Below are 24213 nucleotides of genomic sequence, written 5' to 3'. Positions count from 1 at the left end.
AATTGCATCAAAAATAATAAAATACTTAGGAATAAATGTAACCAATGATGTGAAAAATCTACACTTTGAAAACTGTAAGATATTAATGAAAGAAATTGAAGAGGATACACATAAATGGAGAGATATTCCATACTCATTGATTGGAAGAATATTGAAAAATGTTAATATTACTCAAAGGAATCCCTATCAAAATTCCAATGGCATTTTTCATAGAAGTAGTACAAACAAACCTAAAATTTCTATGGAACCACAAAATTCCCAAAGAGCCAAAGCAATCTGATAATGAAGAACAAAGTTGGAGGCATCATTCTTCCTGATTTGACCATATTACAAAGCTGTAATAATCAAAACAGTGTGGTACTGGCATAAAAACAGACACAGATCAATGACATAGAACAGAGATCCGAGAAGTATACCTAAGCATGGATGGTAAATTAATTTATAACAAAAGACACAAGTGTATACAATGAGGAAAGGACAGTCTTGTCAATAAATGATGTAGGGGTTGGGACTTCCCTGGTGGTATAGTGGTTAAGAATCCACAAGCCAATGCAGGGGACACAGGTTTGATCCCTGATCTGGGAAGATCCCACTTGCCGCAGAGCATCTAAGCCCGTGTGCCACAACTACCAAAGCCCGTGCACCTAGAGCCTGTGCTCTGCAGCAAGAGAAGCCACCACAAAGAGAAGCTTGTGTGCAACCAAGACCCAATGCAGCCAAAAATAAATAAAATTAAATCTTTAAAAATAAATAAATAAATAGTGTAGGGAAAACTGGCCAGCCACATGCAAAATAATAAAACTGGACCACTATCTTAAACCCTACACAAACGTAATTCAAAATGGATTAAAGACTTGAATGTAAAACCAGAAATCATAAAACTTCTGGGAGAAAACATATACAGTAAGCTTCTTGACACTACTCCTGGTGATGTTTCAAACAAAATCTGACTCCAAAGACAATGGAAACAAAAGCAAAAATGAATAAATGGGACTACATCAAACTGAAAAGCTTCTGCATAGCAAACAAAACCATCAACAGAATATAAAGGCAACCTACCTGATGGAAGAAGATATTTGAAAATCATGTCCCTGATAAGTGGTTAATACCCAAAACATAAAAATAACTCATACAACTCAATAACAAACAAATCTGATTACAAAATAGGCAGAGAATCCAAACAGACATTTTTCCAAAGATGCCACACAGATTGCCAACAGACACATGAAAAGATGCTCATCATTAATCACCAGAGTAACATAAATCAAAACAAAATGTGATATCACTCACACCTGTCAGAATGGTTATTATGAAAAGGACAAAATATACAAGTGTTGGTGAGGATGTGGATTAAAGGGAAACTTAATGCACTGTTGGTGGGAAGGTAAATTGGTACAGCCACTGTGGAAAACAGTATGGAGGTTCCCCCCAAAATTAAAAATAGAACTACTACATGATCCAGCAATTCCACTTCTGGGTGCTTATTCAAAGAAAACAAAAACATTAATTTGAAAGGATATATGGACCCCTATGTTCACTGCAGCATTGTTTAGAATAGCCAAGATATGGAAACAACCTAAGTTTTCACTGACGGATAAGTAAGAAAGATGTGTTATATAGATACAATGGAATACCACTCAGCCATAAAAAAGAATTAAATCTTGCCATTTGTGACGACATGGATAGACCTTGAGGGTATTATCCTAAGTGAAATAAGTTAAAGACAAATACCATATGATTTCACTTATATGTGGAATCTGAAAAAGAAAACAAAGGAACAAAACTCATAGATACAGGCAATAGATTGAAGGTTGCGAGAGGGCAGGGTGGTTGGGGGTGGGAGAAATGGGTGAAAGGGATCAAGGGATACAAATTTTAGTTATAAAATAAATAAGTCATTGGGACATAAGGTACATCATATTGACTACAATCAATGATATCGTATTGCGAATTTGAAAGCTGTTAAGAAAGTAAGTCTTAAAAGTTCACATTACAAGAAAAAAAATTCGTAACTTTGTATGGTGATAGATGGTAACTAGATGTATTGTGGTGATCTCTTCACAATGTATACAGATGTCAAATCATTATGTTTTTACACCCAAAACTAATATAATGTTGTATGTAAATTAAATTTCAATTAAAAAAATTCCTCATGTTCATCCTGTCCTAAATAATCATGTGATATGTGATTGCTAATACAGCAAGCACCTTAGTAAATAAATAAAAGCAGGACTTCTCTGGTGGTGCAGTGGTTAAGAATCTGCCTGCCAATACAAGGGACACAGGTTCGATCCCTGGTCCAGGAAGATCCCACAGGCCACAGAGCAACTAAGTCCGTGTGCCACAACTACTGAGCCTGTGTGCCTAGAGCCCATGCTCCACAATGAGAAACCCACACACTGCAATGAAGAGTAGCCACCACTTGCAGCAATTAGAGAAAGTCCACATGCAGTTAATGAAGACCCAATGCAGCCAAAAATAAATAAAATAAAATATATTTATAAAAAAAATAAAAGTAGATTGACTTCAAATGGTAAAACTTGAATCTGATTATAACCCATTTAGGTTATTTAGTTGATTACACCCTGGCTTCTGGGACTCTTTATTCCGGGGAATTTTTTAATCCTTGTATGTTATTTTCCTTATATTCAACATATCAACCTCTCTAGTGTGTTGTGTTCTCTCAAAGATTTTAAGTGTCTTTCAGCAGTCACTCTCATATCAAATGATATCCATCAGGATTAGAAAACTTGAAGAGCTCAGTGATATTACCACCCAAGCCTATGATGATAATGCAATTGTTGCTAACAGCAACTAATGACCTTCCTTCCTGATGACTCAACTGGTGGAAACAACAAATAAATGATTTTCTGGCATCAAGAATGGTAACCAAGAGTCACGCCATACTACCTGGTCATACTCTCAGCCTACTAAAAGAATGGCCAAAAGTGGGGAATTATTAAATCAGATACAAAATGGAGACCGGACTTGAGAATTCCCTGAGCAGACAAAACCATTCAAGTCACATAAGCAAACTAAATCTAGCTGATTTCATGAATGTAATCAAAACCTGACTTGGGTTATTTCCTGTAAATGACTCTGACAATCATAAAAGAAACAAGTCATCTTCCTAAAAGTGGTATGAGATAATCAATTTAACCAATCCCCTGCCTTCTAGAAGCACCCATTGTAATAACAAATTATTATAAACAGTAAACAACATCCTCACTTTCACTTTTAAGTCACCCTGTTACATCATGCCCCTAAACTTCATATTAGTCTTTGATTTTGAAGGCACCCAGTTTGCAAATTGCTCTTACATGCACAATAACCTCTTACTAAATACTCAATGATTTGGTGGTTTTCATTTTTCTATTTCTGCTTTTTTGATATTTCTAATGCATAAAAATTGCTTAAGAATGTCAATCTATATTTTAAAACTTAGAAAATTAATTACTGACAAACATTAGGGATTAGTATCTTTCCATAAGGGATTAATATCTTTCCATAATTTGTTTTTTTTTTTTTTTTTTTTTTGCGTTACGCGGGCCTCTCACTGTTGTGGCCACTCCCCTTGCGGAGCGCAGGCTCCGGACGCACAGGCTCAGCGGCCATGGCTCACGGGCCCAGCTGCTCCGCGGCATGTGGGATCCTCCCGGACCGGGGCACGAACCCGTGTCCCCTGCATCGGCAGGCGGACTCTCAACCACTGCGCCACCAGGGAAGCCCCATAATTTGTATATTTAAAAATTCTATTGATACAATTCAAAACTGTGACAGGAATACATAGAACAATAATACTTCTAGTATTTACAAATTTTCTTTTCATCTTGTATGATACAAATGTAAACAAGTATAAATGTGAATAAAATATTGAGAATACAAAATATATATTCCTAACATTTTGATTAATGCTCTCTTTCAACTTACATAATTATTTGCTATATTCTGAATATGAATTTGGAAAAGATAAGTCTAAAATAGTGAGAATCCTAATTTCATATATATACAAATATATATTATTATTATATTTAGACTAAAGCTAAAGTAAATGATAGCTTTGGTAATGCAAACTACCCTACTGATATAATGAATGTTGACCTAACTATTTTACTTACAATACAAATAGCTTGATTCAATTAGTATATTGGAATCAACAAATAAATTATAGACTGGAAGGAAATAATACCAAGAATTTCACTTTATATTCAAACAGTAAAAAGAAGGCATGCAGAACAATGTAGATTGATTTGTTTACAAATTAAAGTTTCAATAGATAATTTTCTCATTAAAGAAAAATGTATATTGTGTATTGTGGGAACTGAAGGTGATTGTTGTTTGCATCATAAAAGTTGAAACTATAATACATGACTTAGGAGATAATTTGGTAAGGCTTTAACATTAAATGAGAGGGGAAAAAATTAAAGGAAACCTATTTGTTTCAGTTGATGCAAATGATCTCTTTCTGAATCAAGCATAGCATATTGTTTGGGAACAAGAAAGTCATTTTTGTTCACACATTTAAAATATTATACTAGTCACTTAAAATCTCTAGAGATACTTCTAGAGGAAAAATGTGCTTAATGATAAGGTTTAAGGAGGTGAATGACTAAAAAATGTTGGTGGAATAGCACTGTCACTATGAATTATTCTGACAAGTACACTAATGATACTTAGAATCAAGTAGCCTAGAAAAAAACTCTCTATTATAGATATGGGTATGATCATTTATTTTAGTTAAAACAAGCTAGAATATTACTGTGGTAACATCAACAAATGCTAAGCAACTCAGTAGATTGTTGATTATAAACAGAAATGTTTTATTAAAAATAGAAATATTTCAAAATCTAGTGAAATGACTGAAATATATCTGAAGAATATGGTACAAGGAATATATGTATGTCATATGTCAAAAATTGAGACAGCATTACATACACACATTTTACAGAGGGATATTCACTTACAGAATTAGAAATTTTTGAATTACGTTTTTCTGCAAACTATGACGGAATCTAATGATGTTTATGTCAGCATACTTACCAAATAGTAATTGTCACATTTTAATTAAAACCAGCTTATTTCAGAGAAAAGAAGAAAGTTGTAAGAGTAGTCATTGGTGCTGTGTGCCAGTTTTTCATGGTTTTCCCACTTCTGGGCATATGACTGATTTGTCCTCCCTGCCCTTTGGATTTTACTAGCTGTGACTATACAACTTAATTTATTTTGACCAATGAAACGTGAGAAGTGTCATATGACATTTCTGAGTGGAAGTTTAAGACCCATTGAGCAATTTATGACACTCTTTCTCTCATAGGCTGCAACATAACAGATGAAGATTGTTCCATCAACCTGAGTCTTACAGTGAGGGCGGAGAGCTGTGTGTTGGCCAGCAATAGACATGAGCAATAAAGAAACAAATAAAAGATACTGAAGTCACTAAAATTTGGAATTCTTTCAGCAGCATAACCATGGATTCAGTTTATTGCATTCTATTGGGGGCGCCATATAGTGAAGTGATCGGGGGTGACTTCTGGAATCAAGACCACTTGGATTCATAACCCAGCTCTCTCATCACTCGTATGTATCACTTTGGGAATTTTACATCACCTTGCTGTGCCTTAATATCCTCCTCTGTAAAATGAGAATAATAGAATCTATCTTGTTTTTGTTTAAGATTACATGAGACAACACATAAAGCATTTAGAATATTGCTTGGCACACAGTAGCACCTAATAAATATTAGTCGTTATTCTCTCCACTGGGAAATACAGTACCTTTCATTTGCTTATGTTTATAATACTCGTATGATTATTCATAATTATAATTGCTCTGAAAAAAAATAAACAAAGACCAGTATTTTAAACAGCAAGTTTATCAGATTTTAAAGTACTGATCTTTGTTTATGGAACCTAGAAGAAATGGACAAATTTCTAGAAACATACAATCTTCCAAGACTGAATCAGGAAGAAGTAGCTAATCTGCACAGATAAATCATTAGTAGTGAAATTAAATAAGTAATCAAAAATTCCCAACAAATAAGAGTCCAGGACTGAATGGCTTCACAGGGCAATTATACCAAGCATATAAACAAGAGCTAATACCTATCCTTCTCACAGTATTCCAAAAAACTAAAGATAAGGGAATACTCCCAAATTCATTCCATGAGACCCAGACAACAAACTGATACCAAAACCAGACAAACATTAAAAAAAAAAGAGAAAATTATAGGCCAATATCTCTAATGAATACGGATGCAAAAATCCTCAAAAAATTGTTAGCAAACTGAATTCAACAATATATAAAAAAGATCATGCACCATGATCAAGTGGAATTTACCCCAGGGATGGAAGGATAGTTGAATATCCAAAAATCAATGTGATACACTACATTAAAAAAGGAAGAATAAAAATCACAAGATCATTGCAATAGATGCATAAAAAATTGATAACATTAAACATTTATTCATGATAAAAACTCTTATCAAAGTTGGTACAGAGAGAACATATCTCAACATAAAAAAAAGCTATATATGACAAACCCACAGCTAACATCATACTTAATGGGGAAAAGCAAAGCTTTTCCTTTAAAATCAGGAACAAAACAAAAATGCCCACACCTGCCACTTTCACTTACATAGTATTGAAAGTCCCAGACACAGCAATCAGACAAGGGAATAAAAAGAAAACAAAACCTAAGAGGCAACCAAATTGTAAGGTAAGAAGTAAAATTGTCACTAATTGTAGATGGCCTCATACTGTATGATGTCATTAGGGTTTTCTAAAACCCTAATGTCTCCACTGAAAAACTATTAGAACAAATGAATTCAGTAAAGTTGCAGGATATAAGAGTAATATACAGAAATCTGTTGCTTTGCTATACACTAATAATGAACTATCAGAAAGAAAAAGCAAGAGAACAATCCTGCTTAAAATTGCATCAAAAAGAACAAAATACCTAGGAATAAACTTAACCAAGGAGGTGAAGGACCTATACTTTGTAAATCTTAAAACACTGATGAAGGAAACTGAAGATGATGTAAAGAAATGGAAATATATCCCATGTTCATGGATTAGAAGATTATCATTAAAACAGCCATACTACCCAAAGCAGGATACAGAATTAGTGCAATCTCTATCAAAATATTCATGACATTTTTCACAGGACTAGAACAAATAATACTAAAATTTATATGAAACAAATAACCCCAAACTACAAAAGCAATCTTGCCAAAAAGAACAAAGCTGGAGGCATCATGCTCGTGGACATCATACTATACTACAGAGCTACAGAAATCAAAACAGAATAGTACTGGCACAGAAACAGACACATAGATCCATGGAACAGAATACAGAGCCCAGAAATAAACCCACACACCTACAGTCAATTAGTCTACAGCAAAGAAGGCAAAAGTACACAATGGAGAAAAGACAGTCTTGCTAATAAGTGATGCTGGGAAAACTGGGCAGCTGCATGTAAAAGGACGAAATTAGAACATTTTCTCATACCATATACAAAAAAAAAAAAACTGAAAATGGATTAAAGACCTAACTATGAACCAGAAATCATAAAAATCCTAAAAGAAAACATAGGCAGAACACTCTTTGATATAAATCAGCAATATTTTCTTGGATCTGTCTCCTAAAGTAAAGGAAACAAAAGCAAAAATAAACAAATGGGGCTTCCCTGGTGGCACAGTGGTTGAGAGTCCGCCTGCTGATGCAGGGGACATGGGTTCGTGCCCCAGTCTGGGAAGATCCCACATGCTGTGGAGTGGCTGGGCCCGTGAGCCATGGTTGCTGAGCCTGCACATCCAGAGCCTGTGCTCCGCAACGGGAGAGGCCACAACAGTGAGAGGCCCACGTACCGAAAAAAACAAAAACAAAAACAAATGGGCCTAATTAAACTTAAAAAGGTTTTGCATAGCAAAGGAAACCATGGACAAAATAGAAAGACAACCTACTGAATGGGAGAAAATACTTGCAAATGATGACCAATAAGGGATTAATATGAAAAATACATAAGTGACTCATACCACTTAATACCAAAAAAAAAACCAAACAAAACAAAACTGAATAAAAATAGGCAGAAGACCTGAATAGACATTTTTACAGAGAAGACATACAGATGACCAATAGGCAATGAAAATGAAAAATGCTCAACATTACTAATCATCAGAGAAATGCAAATGAAACCACAGTGAGCTGTCACCTCATACCAGCTAGAATGGCATCATCAAAAAAACCCCACAAACAACAAATGTTGGTGAGATGTGGAGAAAAGGGAACCCTAGTACACTGTGGGTGGGAATGTAAATTAGTGCAGCCAACATGGATGTATGGAGGTTCCTCAAGAAACTAAAAATAGAACTACCATATTTTACAGCAATTCCACTCCTGGGTATATATCCAAAGAAAATGAAAACGCTATTCAAAAAGATACATACATCTCAAACTTCACAGAAGCATTATTTACAATAGCCAAGATATGGAAGCAACCTAAGTGTCCATCAGCAAATGAATCAATAAAGAATATGTGATACATATATATATATATATATATATATATATACACAATGGAATATTACTCGGCTATAAAAGTGAAATTTTATCATTTGCAACAACATGGACAGACCTGGAGGGTGTATGTTAGTGAAACAAGTCAGACAGAGAAAGACAAATACCATATGATATCACTTATATGTGGAATCTAAAAAAAAACAAAAACAAAAAAAACCAATCAGTGAATATAACAAAAAAGAAACAGACTTACAGATACAGAGAACAAACTAGTGGTTACCAGTGGGGAGAGGGAAGGGGAAGGGGCAAGATAAGGGTAAGGGATTAAAAGCTACAAACTACTACGTACAGCTTGTAAGCTACAAGGATATATTGTACAGGACAGGGAATACAGCCAATATTTGGCAGTAATTTTAAATGGAGTTTAACCTGTAAAGCATTGAATCAGTATGGTGTACATTTCAAACTAAGATAACATTGTAAATCAGCTATACTTCAATTAAAAAATTTAAAAAAAATAAAGTGCAGGCTCTAGATCCAGAGGGCCTAGGCTTAAACACAGCCTACTAACTTTCTAGTAATGTAATTTGGTGCAAATTTCTTAACTTCTCTATATTTCAGCTTTCTTGCTTGCAAAATGGTGTCATGTAACAGTAGCTCCCTCATAAGCTTTTGTGAAGAATTAATACTTAAAACATGTAAAGCCTTTAAAACAGCACTTGACACATAGTAAAATAAAAAAAATGGTAGCCATAATCAAACGGCAGAATGATTTAGAGGAGAATTTAATTATGCCTGGAGAATCCTGGGAATATGGAACTCGTTTTCCTCTTCATGTGAACAAGTTAAGAGAAAAGAAACAGCTCTATAGGTTCGGGGACTGATGTGAGTAAAGGCACTAAGACTTGGTAGAAACAACACAGTCTGTTTGTGCAACAGCAGCAGAACGGATAAATCAGGCTGCAGATATTGGATTCAGTTTTTCTTATATGTGCTTTCTCTTATGGGAATTTTTCTAGTCTAATTTTTATATATACCAAATGGATGAAAATACAAAACAGAGATTTTACATAAATAAACCCACATCCCAAATATCTTAAAACTAGACATATTATATTCAATAAAATACATAATGAGGTATATAGTATAACTGAAAGAAGAAAACAAAGAATTTACTCTATTCCAATTAGTTGAATGGATTATCGTTCCAACAGGAGTAATTTTGTATAAATAGCAAATGGAAACAAAGAATAAAACAAGTATTTATAACTTTAAATAAGACATATAAATTTAAATACACTGACCATCTCTTATGTGGTATATTACAGCATACATCAATTGACAAAAACTTTATTTTAAGGAATTTTAAATTTTTCCCCCAATTGAATCACAAATTTCTTGACTTTCAAAAACTGCAATTCACGAACGCTTGCCTTAAGTGAAAAATAAAGGGAAACATAATCTTCAGGAAAAGGAATCTCCTAAGTCTTGCCTCAAACTGTTTTGAAACATTGAAAACAAAGAACAGAAACCCAAAACAAGTGCAATTTTGGTCAGATAAGCTTTCTATAAGGTCTTTTCCTTTCAATTAAAGAGAAATGAAAAATCCAGGACACTGGGCTTCTTTCCACTCCAATACAATATCACTTTCAGAATGAACTGTGGAAACGGAGCAGGTGAGGAGGGGGAGTTAAAGCAACTGGCTTTTTTCCAGGGGAAGTAAAAGAAGGGAGGTAACTTCTTCTAACCTTGCCAACATAAAAACTAGATCTCCAGGAAAATAAACTAGTAATAGCTGCTGGAAGGAGGGTCCTTATCAATGGAAATTATAACAGTATGCCCCTGGTTAAAGACTGATTTGAGTAAATAAACTTAGAATCTGTATGAACATGGATCCCTGAAGAATATCATATTGTTGGGATATAAAATGAAGATACTTCATCAATGAAATATTTCTCCTGCTGTGTGAGGTAACCCAAAAAATCTCACTTGGAAATCTGATCTCTTAGCTTGAATCAGAGAGTGGATTCCAAAGTGGGATAAAAGAACTGGGAGAGCTGTCCCCAACCTGACAGACCTTTTCCCTCTTTCACTGGAGCGTGATGGCCAGTACCTTTGAAATGATTAGTATAAGCTTGATATTGGCTAAGATCTATGATTTGTGTGAGTCTTATTTGATCATCTGATTCTTTGTGCTCACTCACCAGATATTGCATATTCTTTTTCATTAAAAACTAGCAATAAATTTCCAATGTATACATCACATTCTACTACAAGATGATATTCACTTTTAAAAATCCAACTAATTTAAAGTTTTTTGGGGCTTCTAAAGGTTACACTATGATAAAAAGCATTAGAAAAACAATATAGAGTATGGGTTTATGCATATATAATTTTTTACTTATGTTGTATTTGCATTATTAAAACAGAAAAGTTAGATTTTCAGAGATTACTCATTAATTTTCAGGATCCTATTCTTCAAATTCATGTGGCTACAACCAAAATGGCAGTATGATGATAAAGATCTCCAAAAAATCATAAAGTTGTATAAAAATTGTACTAGTAATATAAATTAAACCCTGAATCTACATTAACACAGTAACTTCTTAAAACATATATAAACCATGATGCAAAGAAAATTAAAATCCGTGTAGCATATTTACTGCCAAAAGAAGTTACTTGTTCTTTCAAGTTTACTCTGGTATTCTTAGTGGAAAAAAAGGTACATATAAATCTCTTTCCAGGTCAAAAATCTTGCCAACTTTATGAAGAAGAAATCTTCCATGAAGAGCCAGAGTAAAAAGGCATGACATTTATTCACTCTCCCTGGTCATTATATTTAAAATGTATTAATACACAAGGCTTCCAGACTATTTATCAAAGTTTAAGCTACTGGCTATTCTACTTTACAGGGCTGAGGAAACACTTCTTTCATCTTTTAAGTCTTATATATATATATTTTAAATTGGAAGCTTAAAAAAAATCTAAACTAAATCTTAAGGGGAAGTATGCAAAAATCATTTTACCCTTGCTTTGTTGTTTTTCTCCATCAGGATCCGTTTTGCATTTACATTTGTCATTGCTCTTTCCCTTTCTTTCCTAGGAATACACATGCTACTTCATCAAATTTCCTCTTTAAAAAAGGAAATTGGTAAGAAGCTAATTTAAAATAAGGGTTTCCTTATTTCATATATGTGTATGTGTATACAATCTGACCATGATGTTTATAAATTAAGGATGCAACAAATAGTTTTCCAGTATTAGGAACATTTACCAGAAAATATTTTATTATCATTTGATCCGCCTGTTCATCAACCTCCTTCCTATATGTATATCAATATACAGCATTCAAAGAGGAGAAAAGCTTTCACAAAATAGAGTTAAAAGAACACCCAATGAATATACTCAAGACGTTTGGTTTGTAGTAAAAAATAAAGTAAGAAAAGTGCTAACATCTCTTATTTTTTCTCCATTTTACAGCCTATCCTACTCTACTCCATTGTAATTAATGGTATAAATGTATTATGCAAATTTAGATATCCAACAGACATCACTTGGAAGGCATGGGAAATTCTAACAGTTCTTAATGCTTATTAATATCAAGAGTAACAGTTCTTTTCAATGGAGGATATGTATGTCAATCGATCATCGACATGTGGACTTGGGTCAAGTACATACATCAAATGAAACTGATGTGTTTGAAAATATATGTTAGTATTCGTTTTTTCTTTAAACATACCAGCATATCATAGTTGTGATTACTATTGCCCCAAAAAGCACCAAGACAAAGATTTCTTTTAGAAAGAGTGATTAGATGTAAGAAATTAAGATATGATAGAACTGCGTTTAGAGAGTCCTATGTGAACATATAGGCACAAAACACAAAATCATGAAAAGCATCCTGTTGTTAAATTTGGACTTTCCTGCCTCTAGCAGCAAGTTAAATATGGAAAAGTACATTTTGTTTTCTAAATAAACAAATATTTAAAACAATATAAAATTTAGGTAATTATGAAAAATAACAATTTTGAAAACTTCAGCAAGGGAGTTTTTATGTGTGCCATAATAAAAATCACATGTGCATAGTTACATATACTTACTTTAGAGTCTTCATTAAAAAATCATTTAAAACACAGCTATATGTCATAAATCTAACCAAGAATGATAAGTGACTTATATTTAAAAATATTATAAAAAAGAACATTTAACATGCATACATTTCAGGGAATGAAAAATTAAATTTTCAAAATGATTCAAGATATAAATAAAATATATGTTAATAACTGTTAAAACATCTAGTAAAACTGTTCCTGGTTTTCCTTCTAAGCACTTCTTTATATTTGAAAAAATAATTCTTAATATTATAAAATACATTCCTTAGCTCATATATTATACATCTTAGACAGGTATTCACATAGTAAATCTATATCATCACCATTAAGCCTAGACTATAATGCAGATTTAAGATAAACTCAACCTTTAATAATATATAATGCATATATAATATACAAGTGTGTACATATTCGCATATGTAATCCATGTATAATTTGTATTGAATTTTGCAATCATGCAGTCCACCAGTATTGTGAAATCAGGAAAACAAAACAAAATCCTGACTTTTGATCTGAAACACCTACAGCACAATCTAGAACTTTAATGTCTGTTAGAAAAGTTACATGAACTTGAGAAAGTCACTCAACCTCTTCAAATTCCACTTCACTCATTTGGAAAATAAATATAATTAAGCCTGTTCATCTCTTATTTTTAGTTAATTATTGTCAGGGTATTTCAGACAGATATGGAGGCATAATAGTATAGCATAATGCTCCTTTCATCAATAAATACTGATGCTGAACTCTTTGCAGCTGTCAGATATACTTTTATGCTTCTTGCTACTTCTTTGAGAAACAATCATCAACCTCAGTTTTGTTACACCTTGGAATACAGTGCAGTAATTATAATGGTTCTTGCACATTTTTCTAAAAACTAACCATGCCATTAATCCATATTTTTAATTCATGTTTAATGTAATCAAAGAAATGTAAAACATTTTAATAGTTAAATGGACAAACAACATAATAAAGATTTCTGAAGAGTCTGAATATATTTCACCATGAAAGTAAAATTATTAACCTAGAAATATGTTCATTGATGTATATTCAGCACAATTCCATTACAAAAGAAAAATTACATGAAAGAAAAAAAAAGGAGGGTTTCTGAGGACGCAGCCTGAAATGTCTTACTGGTGTTAAAGAGCAATCATAAAATGGTAGCTTTTCAGGTTAGGTGGCTTTTTTGTCTGTATTGACAATTTCTGCTACATTGCTTTTGAGGAAAGAAGGACCTTTCTTTATTGACTTAATCTACTTGTTAATACATTTCTTTTTTCCCTTGCATCCCAGTCAAAAATATCTTTAATTGAATTCTTTCTTTTTCTTCAAAATGATATTGACCATTCAAGCTGATAAAAATCTTTATCAGAGGAGTGCTTTATTGCAGGTAATAGAATTTCTTACATTATCTACATTTAAGGGTTTCAAATGTTAAAATAAGACAATAAATAAAAAGATAAGAACAGAATAAAAGAATAAACTCTAGAAAACTGTTAGAGAAACAAAAATGTTTTCGTACCTTGAATCATAAACGGATGTTTTAAGCAGCAAAGTCAACAAGGACACATACAATGTTTTCAAGTAAATAAATATATTTACAGTTTTATTTTAATACCATGGTTTAAACCCAACATTTGATCATGCATATTATATGTTACATAATTCAAATAATTTAAGAAATTTTATAGCATATTTCTAAATGTTACCATCATTAACCATGATTATTTCATTTCCTGTTTAAAAAATAGAGGGAATTCAGTAAAACCTGCTTTCCTCTCCTTAGCTCTATGGCTCTTCTGTTGTCCTGCACCACAACACTGAGACATCCTTTGGGCTCTGTCACTTATCCTTGCAATAAACTACAACACTCAAGAGTGCTTTGTTGTTACCCAGCCATTTGATAATTAAAGTGAGCTATTACAGAAAAGTAATAAACAAGGACACACAGAAATCAGGCAGTGATGCCAAGTCCAGGAGACAGGTTTTTTTTTTTTTATGACACATTCAACAGACTTCCCTCAATATGAGGTCAATAGCCAAAAAACTTTCTTCACTTATTTAGAGATAGAAGTAAGTTTTTTTACTTTCTACAGTTAGAATAAGACTCTTCATGATTTATTTCATTTGAAGACATACTGTTTTCATCTTTTGATCTCAATGCAAGGGAAAAACAGAGGTAACTTAGTTCTTCGGTAAGAACTGTCACACTAGGATGGGGGGAAAACTAGAAGCACTGTTTTGAAACTTACTTAATGTGCATAGAATATATGGTGAAATTAAACAGACTATAACCAGAGAGACAAATGACATGGATGAGAAGGTTGAACAAAAAATATGTCCTGCCAAGTGGAATATTACACTTCAGAATAGCTGCATATAGAGACAGTTTAAAAATAAGTATTTTTGTTTTAAAAATACAATAAGTTTGGAATATGTTAGCTTAATCTACATCCATTAATATTTTATGCAATTGTGTACAAATGCAAAACGTGTGAAATATCTGGAATGGAAAGATTTCTGTATTACATACTCTGAGAAATAGCTAACACATGAAATAATGGAAAACTGATTTCATATTTAGCATGTCAGATTTGTGATACATTTCTTATCAAATAATGACTTAACCTAGGTTGAAATATGTACTGGTTTAAATAAAACTTCAGTGCATGTAGGATTCCACAGGGCCTTGAAAAGAAGAAAACAAAAATAAACAAATGAATGACATCAAATTAATAAAATGAAAGGAAATTTTATTTAATATGAAGATGTAAAATGTTTAAACACAAATTAAAAAAACACAAGTTAAAAAAAACACAGACCAACAGTAAAAATTGCTATTAAAACTTAATAAAAATATTTATATTAGTAATGTTTCCAGGCTCCCAACTTCCAATTAAATACTTTACTACCAAAAGCAAGGTGAAGGAGTGAAGACCAATTAGCAAAATTTTATTTCTCTGGTTTTGTAAGTGGAGTGAAAAAATGAGTTTTCCTCAACTTTTTATGTATTCTTCATTTCCAAAAAACTATATGATTAATAGGTAAGTCCATCTGGCTCTCCTTTTTGTAAATCATCCTGAACACAAAAAGCTCCAAAAGAATTTTCAATCTGTTGCAATTATTATTTTGAAATCTCTATACTTTAGTGCAGTTTTATGTGATAGGAAATTAAAACATTTCAAAATACTTCACCTTTAAAAAAAAGGAACTCCTTGTCCAGGTAATGTGTATAAAAAGATATATAGTATCCAAGAAGTATAGAATATGGCAGCTGCCTCCAAGGCATGTAGAATTCGGTTGGAGAGACAGAAATGAATATAGAAAAGATAAGCCATACTACAAGACAGTAAGTTCTATGTCAATACATAGGAGCTATATATGTCAATATATAGAACTGATAACAATATCTAGTACTGACAACTACAGGATAGGTTATATAGGACCAGTAACTGCTGAAAGTGTTCTATAGAAAGAGAGATCACTCCCAGTTTGAGTGGCCAAATCAAATGGGAGTGGAGCCGGGCCTAAAAAGAGAGACACATTATAGGGGAGGGGCATTCTAAATAAAACAGTTAAAAACAAAACAAACAAACCAAAACACTGAACAACAACAGAGACAAGAAACAGCGATTTGTGTTGGAGCAGCTTAAGTGGAAGAAAAGGTTTATGTTTGGGAACAGTTAGAGCTAAAATTGCATAAGTAGGGAAGGATGTAATTTTAGCAGCTATGACACTGGTTTGAGGAATGTGGATTTTATCCTTTAAGCCTTAGTGAGCCATTAAGAGAGAGTTTTAAAGTAGAAATACAACACAGTGTAAGTTGTGTGTTTGTGTTTATTTCTTTTAGATTTATCTGTGGTGCATATATAGATTAGATATATAGATTAGAATGTGTAGAGACTTTAAGTAGGAAGCCAAGACCGAAACTAACGTGAGTCAGTCCTAAAGCAGCAAGCAGTACTGGAAGGTGACTGTTCTTCATAATCTGATTTTTCCTGTTAAGAGGCTTGTTCCAGTTTTGTGAACAGCTGACCTATCACTCAGGTTACAGCTCAAAAGCAACATCCTCAGGTCTTCCATGATGAGTCCTTTCTAGACACAACTATTCCTACTTCACCTGACGTCATCTCTTAATCTCATCTTTCTGCTTATTTACATCATGGCCCTCATCACTGTGTGAAATTCACTTACCAATTTCTTCATTTCTAATTGATTTTCTGTCCTCATCCACTAGAATATGAAGTCCACGAAGAAAGAAAATCTGTCTATTTCTTGTTCGCTGCTACAATCCCAGTGCCTGGAATACCTTTCTTTACTTTTATTTAAAAAATGACTGTATAAATGAAGAAGGGTATAATATCTTGAGATGAAAGGAAACTCAGGGCTCTACTTGTATGTTGTACACAGAAGCACATACATATTTGCCAACCAAACATGTTCTTTTAAAAAAAAAGCCTTCAGAATCATTAAGGCTAATAAACATTTAATAGATACTCAGTGTTTGGTTACCTGTTTCCCAAATGCTAGTTGAATGAATGTAAAAAGACAGAGGAAATAAATTTTAGAAATCTAGAATCTGTCTTCTCGTGTATTTTATGACTCCTGACATTCATGTTTTTAATAAAGCTCTAATACAGATCCACCTTTTAATATTTTAAAAAGTGTCAGAAAAAATGAAGGGAATAATATAATAGATTGAATATGTTCAGAGACACAAATGTCATAAAGTATACGATCCTAACATTTCTCTTACTATGAAAGTTTATAATATTCTAATACTTGTCATGTCGTGAGGACGAAAAGCCCCAATACTTCTCTGTCCTTTTTAGCTAGTATAACACGCAGCAGGGGAAGGGAAATTACCAGGAAATATTAAAGCTCAACTAATGAGAATAAATGGTTCCCCTTAACTAGTCTGTAGAGACAACAGTAATTTGAAAAATAGGGTACTTTTTTATGATTAACCACTCTGGGAATATTGATATTGTAATGGCTTTACACCTTCATTGTTTCACTTATTAATATAGTCTAGAGACTATTCCATTCCAGAACATTAAGGTTTCCTCTTTTTTGCAGGGGGAGGGGACTCTACAGCCCCCATTCTGTGAATGAGCCATTAGTACTGAACAGTCCCCTATTGGTGGAAATTCTGTGTTGTTTTCATCTTTAGCTATTACAGATAATGCCCATAAAGGAAAACCTTATAGAAATGCTATTTGGTATATAGGAATGTTTATGTTCTGGGCCAATTTCTAGAGATAGTACTGCTAGATGGAGAATAAAACCATGTACAATTTTGTTAGATTTTTCAAAATTTCTCTTGATACGAAATTGTAATAGCATACGACAATGCCATTCTTTAAATGGAAAATTCTTGAGAAAAGTAAAAAATGTTTAAAAGGTCACATGATTGAATGATATTCAGTCATTTAAACCATGAAGTAAAAATTTACTAATATTACAGCACAATAATATCCATTTTAAATGCCCAAAATATGTAAACACATGTATGTTTATATACATGTAATATATTTATAGATATACTATAGATTCAGTGTTTGTATATTTTAACATAATAAAAATCAAAATGGAGAGAAAAACTTTTAAAAGAGTAGAAAGTAATATATACACTCACACCAAGTAATTTTTGTCTTATAGTGACAAAAGTCCCAATAGTGAGTCATTATTGATGCTCCCTCAAAGAAGAAAAATTAATCCTTTCAGACTAAATTGGAGTTTGTAGCAACTTTCCCATAAAGTAAGAAGACTTTTAAGTAGCATTTTTGGAGCAATATGAAGTGTTTCTTATAATCTTAAAATTGAAAAACACTATTATTTCTAATTCTAGTCTTAGGCTAAAAAAAGAAGAACTCATCAATTTTTAGGTTACACTTTTTTTTTTTTTTTTTTCCGGTACGCAGGCCTCTCACTGTTGTGGCCTCTCCTGTTGCGGAGCACAGGCTCCGGACGCGCAGGCTCATCGGCCATGGCTCACGGGCCCAGTCGCTCCGCGGCATGTGGGATCCTCCTGGACCGGGGCACGAACCCGTGTCCCCTGCATCGGCAGGCGGTCTGTCAACCACTGTGCCACCAGGGAATCCCCTAGGTTATACTTTTCTAATTCAAGAAAATACTGAACCTGTTTAGAGTATTTTTCTTTTTGAAAATTACTCTGTATTAGACTAACCCTTAGACAAATTTTCCTCTAATGTGATGGAGTCAATCCAAATCTGTAAGTCCACTTATAAGCACAAAGCTCATAAAATAATGACAAATCTGAAGTAATTCTGATACGTAAAGAACTATGACTCTTTACACACTCTGAATTGCAAATTACACTTTTTGGTATAAATTTTCTCTATAGTAATTCAGCTACATACATGTAAAATTCTAACCACCATCTTAAAAACGTGGCATCACATAAGAGTGTAATTTTCTGATATTCTTACTTTATAGAGCATGACATTAATGTTACATGTGGCTCTTTTTTAGGAAACTTTCTGTAACACATTATTCTGAAAATTCAAATTCCTTTGCCTACTTGGTATAAAGCCAAACATTTATGGAAGTTTTTTTTTCTTTACCTCTTTACAGTTATTTATGTTATTAAAACACTTTACATCTTTATTTTGAAACACTAATAATCTAATATTTTAATGTTTTTTCCCTAAAATGATTACTACTTCTTTTATTGGCAGACTATATAAGCTAGTGAAGGCAAACAGAATTAGCCACCACAAAATATGTCTCTTCGGAAAAAAAATTACAGAGTTAATCATTTTTAAGAAACTGCAGACACAGGAGAAGCTCTGAAAAGTGACTAAAGTTACCCTTTGGAAGAGATATTTACGTTTATAAGGGCAATCTCCATTTGTAAGAGTGTCTCCCTCTCTGTACCAGGCAGCAGAGGATGACTAAATCTCTAGAAACTCTTGTCAGTGGAGAAGGCAGGGACTTAAATCTAACAACCTTACCCTTGTTTACTGTGTTTTTCCTGGTAACCTCCCATAACTGGCTTCCCCACTGCCCAACACGTTTCTTTTGTGTCTAGCTGGAGATGGTATTTAAAGTGTTGGCTTGGCCATTTCAGGGAGTTAATGTACACAGGAGATATACACGGTATGAAATTTTTGTTTTTCTCCTCTTAATGTGTTTCATTTACAGTGGAGACTCAGTCAAGAACCTAGACAGAGAGGGGGAAAATTATTTTTCTACCCCTACAGTTTGGAGACCCGTGATGGGGCTTGCTGAGGCACCATACTTGCTCCGGAGTCTGCAGATGGGATTCTGGAAAACTGGCAGAAGCTGGCTAAGGGTAATAGTTCTTACCAAAGGCAGATCTCCTGGATCTGTCTCTACAGTGCCTGGTTCAGAGAGGAAGGTAAGCGTTTCTTGTCCTTTCCTTTCCAAATTTAGATTAAAGGGAGAAAATACCTGCGTGAATTAGTTTCTTGGGTATAGCAACTTTGGTAAAGATTTTTTTTATGAGTACTCTTGTTTTATATTGATCCACTTTCCTCCCAGAGAGATAGTAATTGTTTGCTTTTATCTCTGTCTTTTCTGTCATTTGTTATAAGGAGGAGAACCATAGCCTAGAGAGGTTTTCCTTCTATTTTATTCTATGCCTTAAAAGCTTGGTCTTGTAACCAGTGAGAATATTCTCCCTGGGATCCACCAGTCAGAAGATGCGTGTGTCGGCACGCATCTAGTGGACAGCCCAATAGCAGCATTCTCACGGACCCCTCCCCTCCACCAGCTGCCAGGGGAGTTTGTCATAGGGGTCCCAGTCCATAGGGGGCCTTTGACATCTCAAATTTCATTGTCTCTTTAATGCTGGAAAAGTCCCATTCTAGTAGCACCTGCCTGGTGTCACAGATTAGCAGGTCTGTAACTGAATGCATCACACGTTCTCACGGAAAACCGGAGACACCATTTTCACTACACCATTCTTACCACTTGTGACAATGAAGGTCTTTGCTTTCTTAGGCTAACTTTGGGAGTGAATTTTCAACATCTTGTGATGGCTGCAGCTTTTGCACACTCTTTTGGGATGCCTCTTGCATCTATGGTTAAGCCATAAAAAGCCTTATTGGTTTGGGTTGCTATTGAGATATATAAGATCCTGCTTGTCAATGGCCAGATGATGAATCCTTTGAATTGGAAAAACCTCTATACTTGAAAAATTTTTAGAGAGCTCTCATTCTAACAATTGTCTTTTTGGTACTATGGACAGATTGAAAAGAGGACACTAAGAATTGAAATGGCTTGCCTTACAGACTCCTTTGACAAGATGAAGTTACAAAGCCTCATTAACCACAACTTTCAGAAGATAGTATCAAATTTAGAGAAGAGTTAGAAAGATCGGTGGACATCCACAGTCACATTCACTGGAACCCTGATTGGTAGCTAAACGGTGTTCTTCCCACCCATGATTGTATTGTACTTATCAGATAAACCAGATGGCCTCTTGGGAAAACCCCCTCACAGAAGAAACAGATGACCAGAATTTCTCCCAGGCCCTCCTACAAATGATCAGGAAATGGATCAGCTGGAGGCTGATGTTCAGGTGCTGATTGAAACAATAGCAGAGGCTTTTCCCCCTTAAGGTTAATTGGCCTAAGGTTGAATTGTACACTCAGGAAAAAAACAAAAACAAAAACTAGAGCCTTGTAAAGTCTTTGTTGAATGCTTTATATAGATTTTAAAAAGGCATACTGCATTAAACCCTAAAGCTCCAGAATATAGAAATCTTGATTTCCATCTTAGTTGGAAATCTTCTACCTGATATAAAGCAAATTGAAAATAATGTAGTTGAATGGGCAGGTCAGTCCCTTGATATAATTTAGGCTACAACCACATTCTTTGAGGAATTAGAAACAACTCTGTTTTTCAAATCTTTGCAAAACCAGAGTTGCAGCTCTAGAAACAATTCAAAGTCCACCTATCCTTTTTACCCACGCCACCAAAGGTCCCCTATTCATCTCAAAATGCTTGCAAAAGGATCAGGACATTGGAAACAGTACTATCCTGCACCCAAGAAAAATAAGGAAAGTTTAAATAGTAATTATTTCCCGGCCTCCAATAATATGCAAATATACCCCAAAACTCAAGTTTGGAGAAAACTTGTATATATACTTTCTGTGTTTTTGAAATGTAACTTTTCTACCCCATCTTAAAAATTTTCTACCCCTTCTTCTCTAGGACCTAAGAACCAATCCTTGAAATGTAAACTTTAGGGAAATGTTTCTCATCAGAAAGAGAAAAAAGGAGTTACTTGGAAAATGCGCAAATGAAAAATACCAAGTCTGTTCTTTCACAGATACTAGTAGGAAAAAGGAAAAAAAGAATCTTTACCCATCTTAGTGGACAAACTTCCAGAAACACAATTTGGACCCAACTGTTCTCTTATAAACTAGTGAGTCTCTTATAAACTAGTCAGGTACTAATATTGTACCTGACTCATAGCTAAAATTTTAAAATGAAAGCTATAAGATATATATTTGTATCTGTATGTTTACAGATGTCTATATATGTATGTTGTAGATGTGGTATTTTTCTACCTCCAGATGTTATTGCTAAAATTAATCTGTAAAAGAGCTCTATTTAATTGACTTAAAATAAGTGCTTTATAAATTAAGTATTCCTAAAACTCTCAGAAACATAGAAACTAATCCAATTAAAAAAAACCAAAGAATCTTGGATGATCTCCAGTAAATAAAGCTAGTTGAAGTTTGTTGGTTTAATTAAAATAGACATGTCTTCAGTGTCATTAAATATAAAGCAGACATCCAACTCTCATTCTACTTCGGTTTACTAGTTGAAAAAAGTTCATATTACCTCTGTTAACAAAATTTGTAAACAAGAAAAGTTTAGGATGATGGCTGACTTTGTCAAATATCTCAAAACGTTTTCATGAGTAGTTTAAACATCATTGTTGAGAACAAGTGATTTAAAAAGGATAAGAGTTTTTAGGTGAATGTTTCATCAGTAATTATGTACTATGGTACATATATTTAAATAGTCTCCCAAATCCTTTTGGTAACTTCAATCCTTAGAATTTTGCTGAGTTAAGTGACAGAAATTTATCAAATATCTAGATTACTTCTAAATAAGATAAAATATTAAACATCAATTATTGAACATAAGTTTATCTACTTTTGGTTTCCTATTATAGAGGAACTAATTACATTTGGGTTTGTTAGTAAACATTTCTTGTGCCACGTCAAAAGATTTTACTATTAAAAGGAGCACATGCTTCTAAAATTATAAAATGCATTAATAATTAATTTGCCAATGTAAAGAATGCTGTAGTAACATACAGTTTATAACTGCTTACTTTTTAGTTTTCACTATAAAGTTCATAAGGGTTAAAAATTCTAATTAATGTGATTAAAACTAGTAGAAACAGTAAGGGAAACAACTGCAAGGAAAATAAGATGTGTTTTTGGCTAAGCAAATGTATGAGGTATGAAATTCCTAGAAATCTGATCTATACTGGTATAAGTAATTCTATTTATTATCTTAAGATGTATGTCAGACACATAAGCAAATTTCCTTGTCAATTGCATTGTTATGCACTCTCATCGGATCTTTAACAGTAGCTAGTTTTAAGTATTTGTCATTTACAGACAGTTATTATTTTACTTTCATGCTTTTGCAAAAGTGCTTAATCTTCAAGGAAATTCATGAAAAGGACTCTAACAAGCACTCTAGAATACAAATTCCTGATAACTTTAAGATCATGAAACCCAGCTAGGTAAGAATTGCCAGAAATAATGCAAGAACTGGATTAATGAAGAGTGAGATTTAATAACATGGGAATGAATGAGGTGATGAGTATGAATATAATTTTTATGACATTTTGTTTGAAACACTGCTGGTTCTTTAATGTTTTGTTTTTCTAGACTTAAGGAAACCTTTTTCTTTTCTCTTGACCTAAGTATGAATTAAAGCAATTTGGCAAAGTATAACTTTATGAATAAAGATGAAACAATTACTTCTTCTCCTTAGCTGATCCCTCCATAATTCAGAAACTCTAAGTATTTTTATACTTATTTGCATAAATTCAATAAGACTCTGTTCTTATAACAGGACAAAACTGGAAACACTGGCTATACTGCCAAGGCTTTGACTGAAATGTCATATTTGAGAATGTGCCTAGAATCAGATGACCACATAACTTTAAGAAACTAAGTTTGATTTTATGAAGCCAATAATGTCCCTTAGAAAAATAGCCTGGTACCTTGCTTACAGGGTTCCCAGCAACCTTCCCAGGTGAATAAGGAAGTTCAACTTTCTGGCAGGTACAGGAACCTCAAGATATCTTTATACCTTGAGAAGAGATATATATATATATAGGTTTTGCAGGCAAAGTCTGATGGCAACATTTTGGCTTGGCTTCCTAGCCTTGAGGCTTTTAAAGGTTCAATCTGTGATCCTTTATGAAAGTTCTAGCAAAGCAGATTTAAAAAGAACCTATACAATCACTATTCTTGCTGCACTTATGTAAATAATCAGGTCAAGTTTAATGAGACTAGACCTATTTTGCAAACGTTTTCGTCTTATTTTGATTGTCTTTGGTAAAA

The 24213-nt window shown here is 33.5% G+C and overlaps 1 protein-coding gene across 3 annotated transcripts in view; it reads right to left on the bottom strand.

The window, feature by feature from the left end:
- CCSER1 (coiled-coil serine rich protein 1) overlaps positions 1–24213 on the bottom strand; it is a 1188125-nt gene that overhangs the window by 468629 nt on the left and 695283 nt on the right. Inside the window, exon 10 of one of the 3 annotated variants that reach the window (XM_081234939.1) lies at positions 14275–15313. The exons of the other annotated variants lie outside the window; for them this stretch is intronic. Within the exon in view, the coding sequence (XP_081091065.1) occupies positions 15254–15313 (60 nt within the window). The 3' untranslated portion in view covers positions 14275–15253. Of the gene's footprint in view, positions 1–14274; positions 15314–24213 lie in introns of those variants that run through there. 3 annotated transcript variants of the gene reach the window in all.

This window comes from Mesoplodon bidens (genome assembly GCF_964165515.1).
Source record: "Mesoplodon bidens genome assembly, chromosome: 1".
Taxonomy (NCBI): Eukaryota; Metazoa; Chordata; class Mammalia; order Artiodactyla; family Ziphiidae; genus Mesoplodon; species Mesoplodon bidens.
The sequence above is the reverse complement of the archived record's forward strand: the minus strand, read 5'-3'. Positions and strand labels throughout refer to the sequence as shown.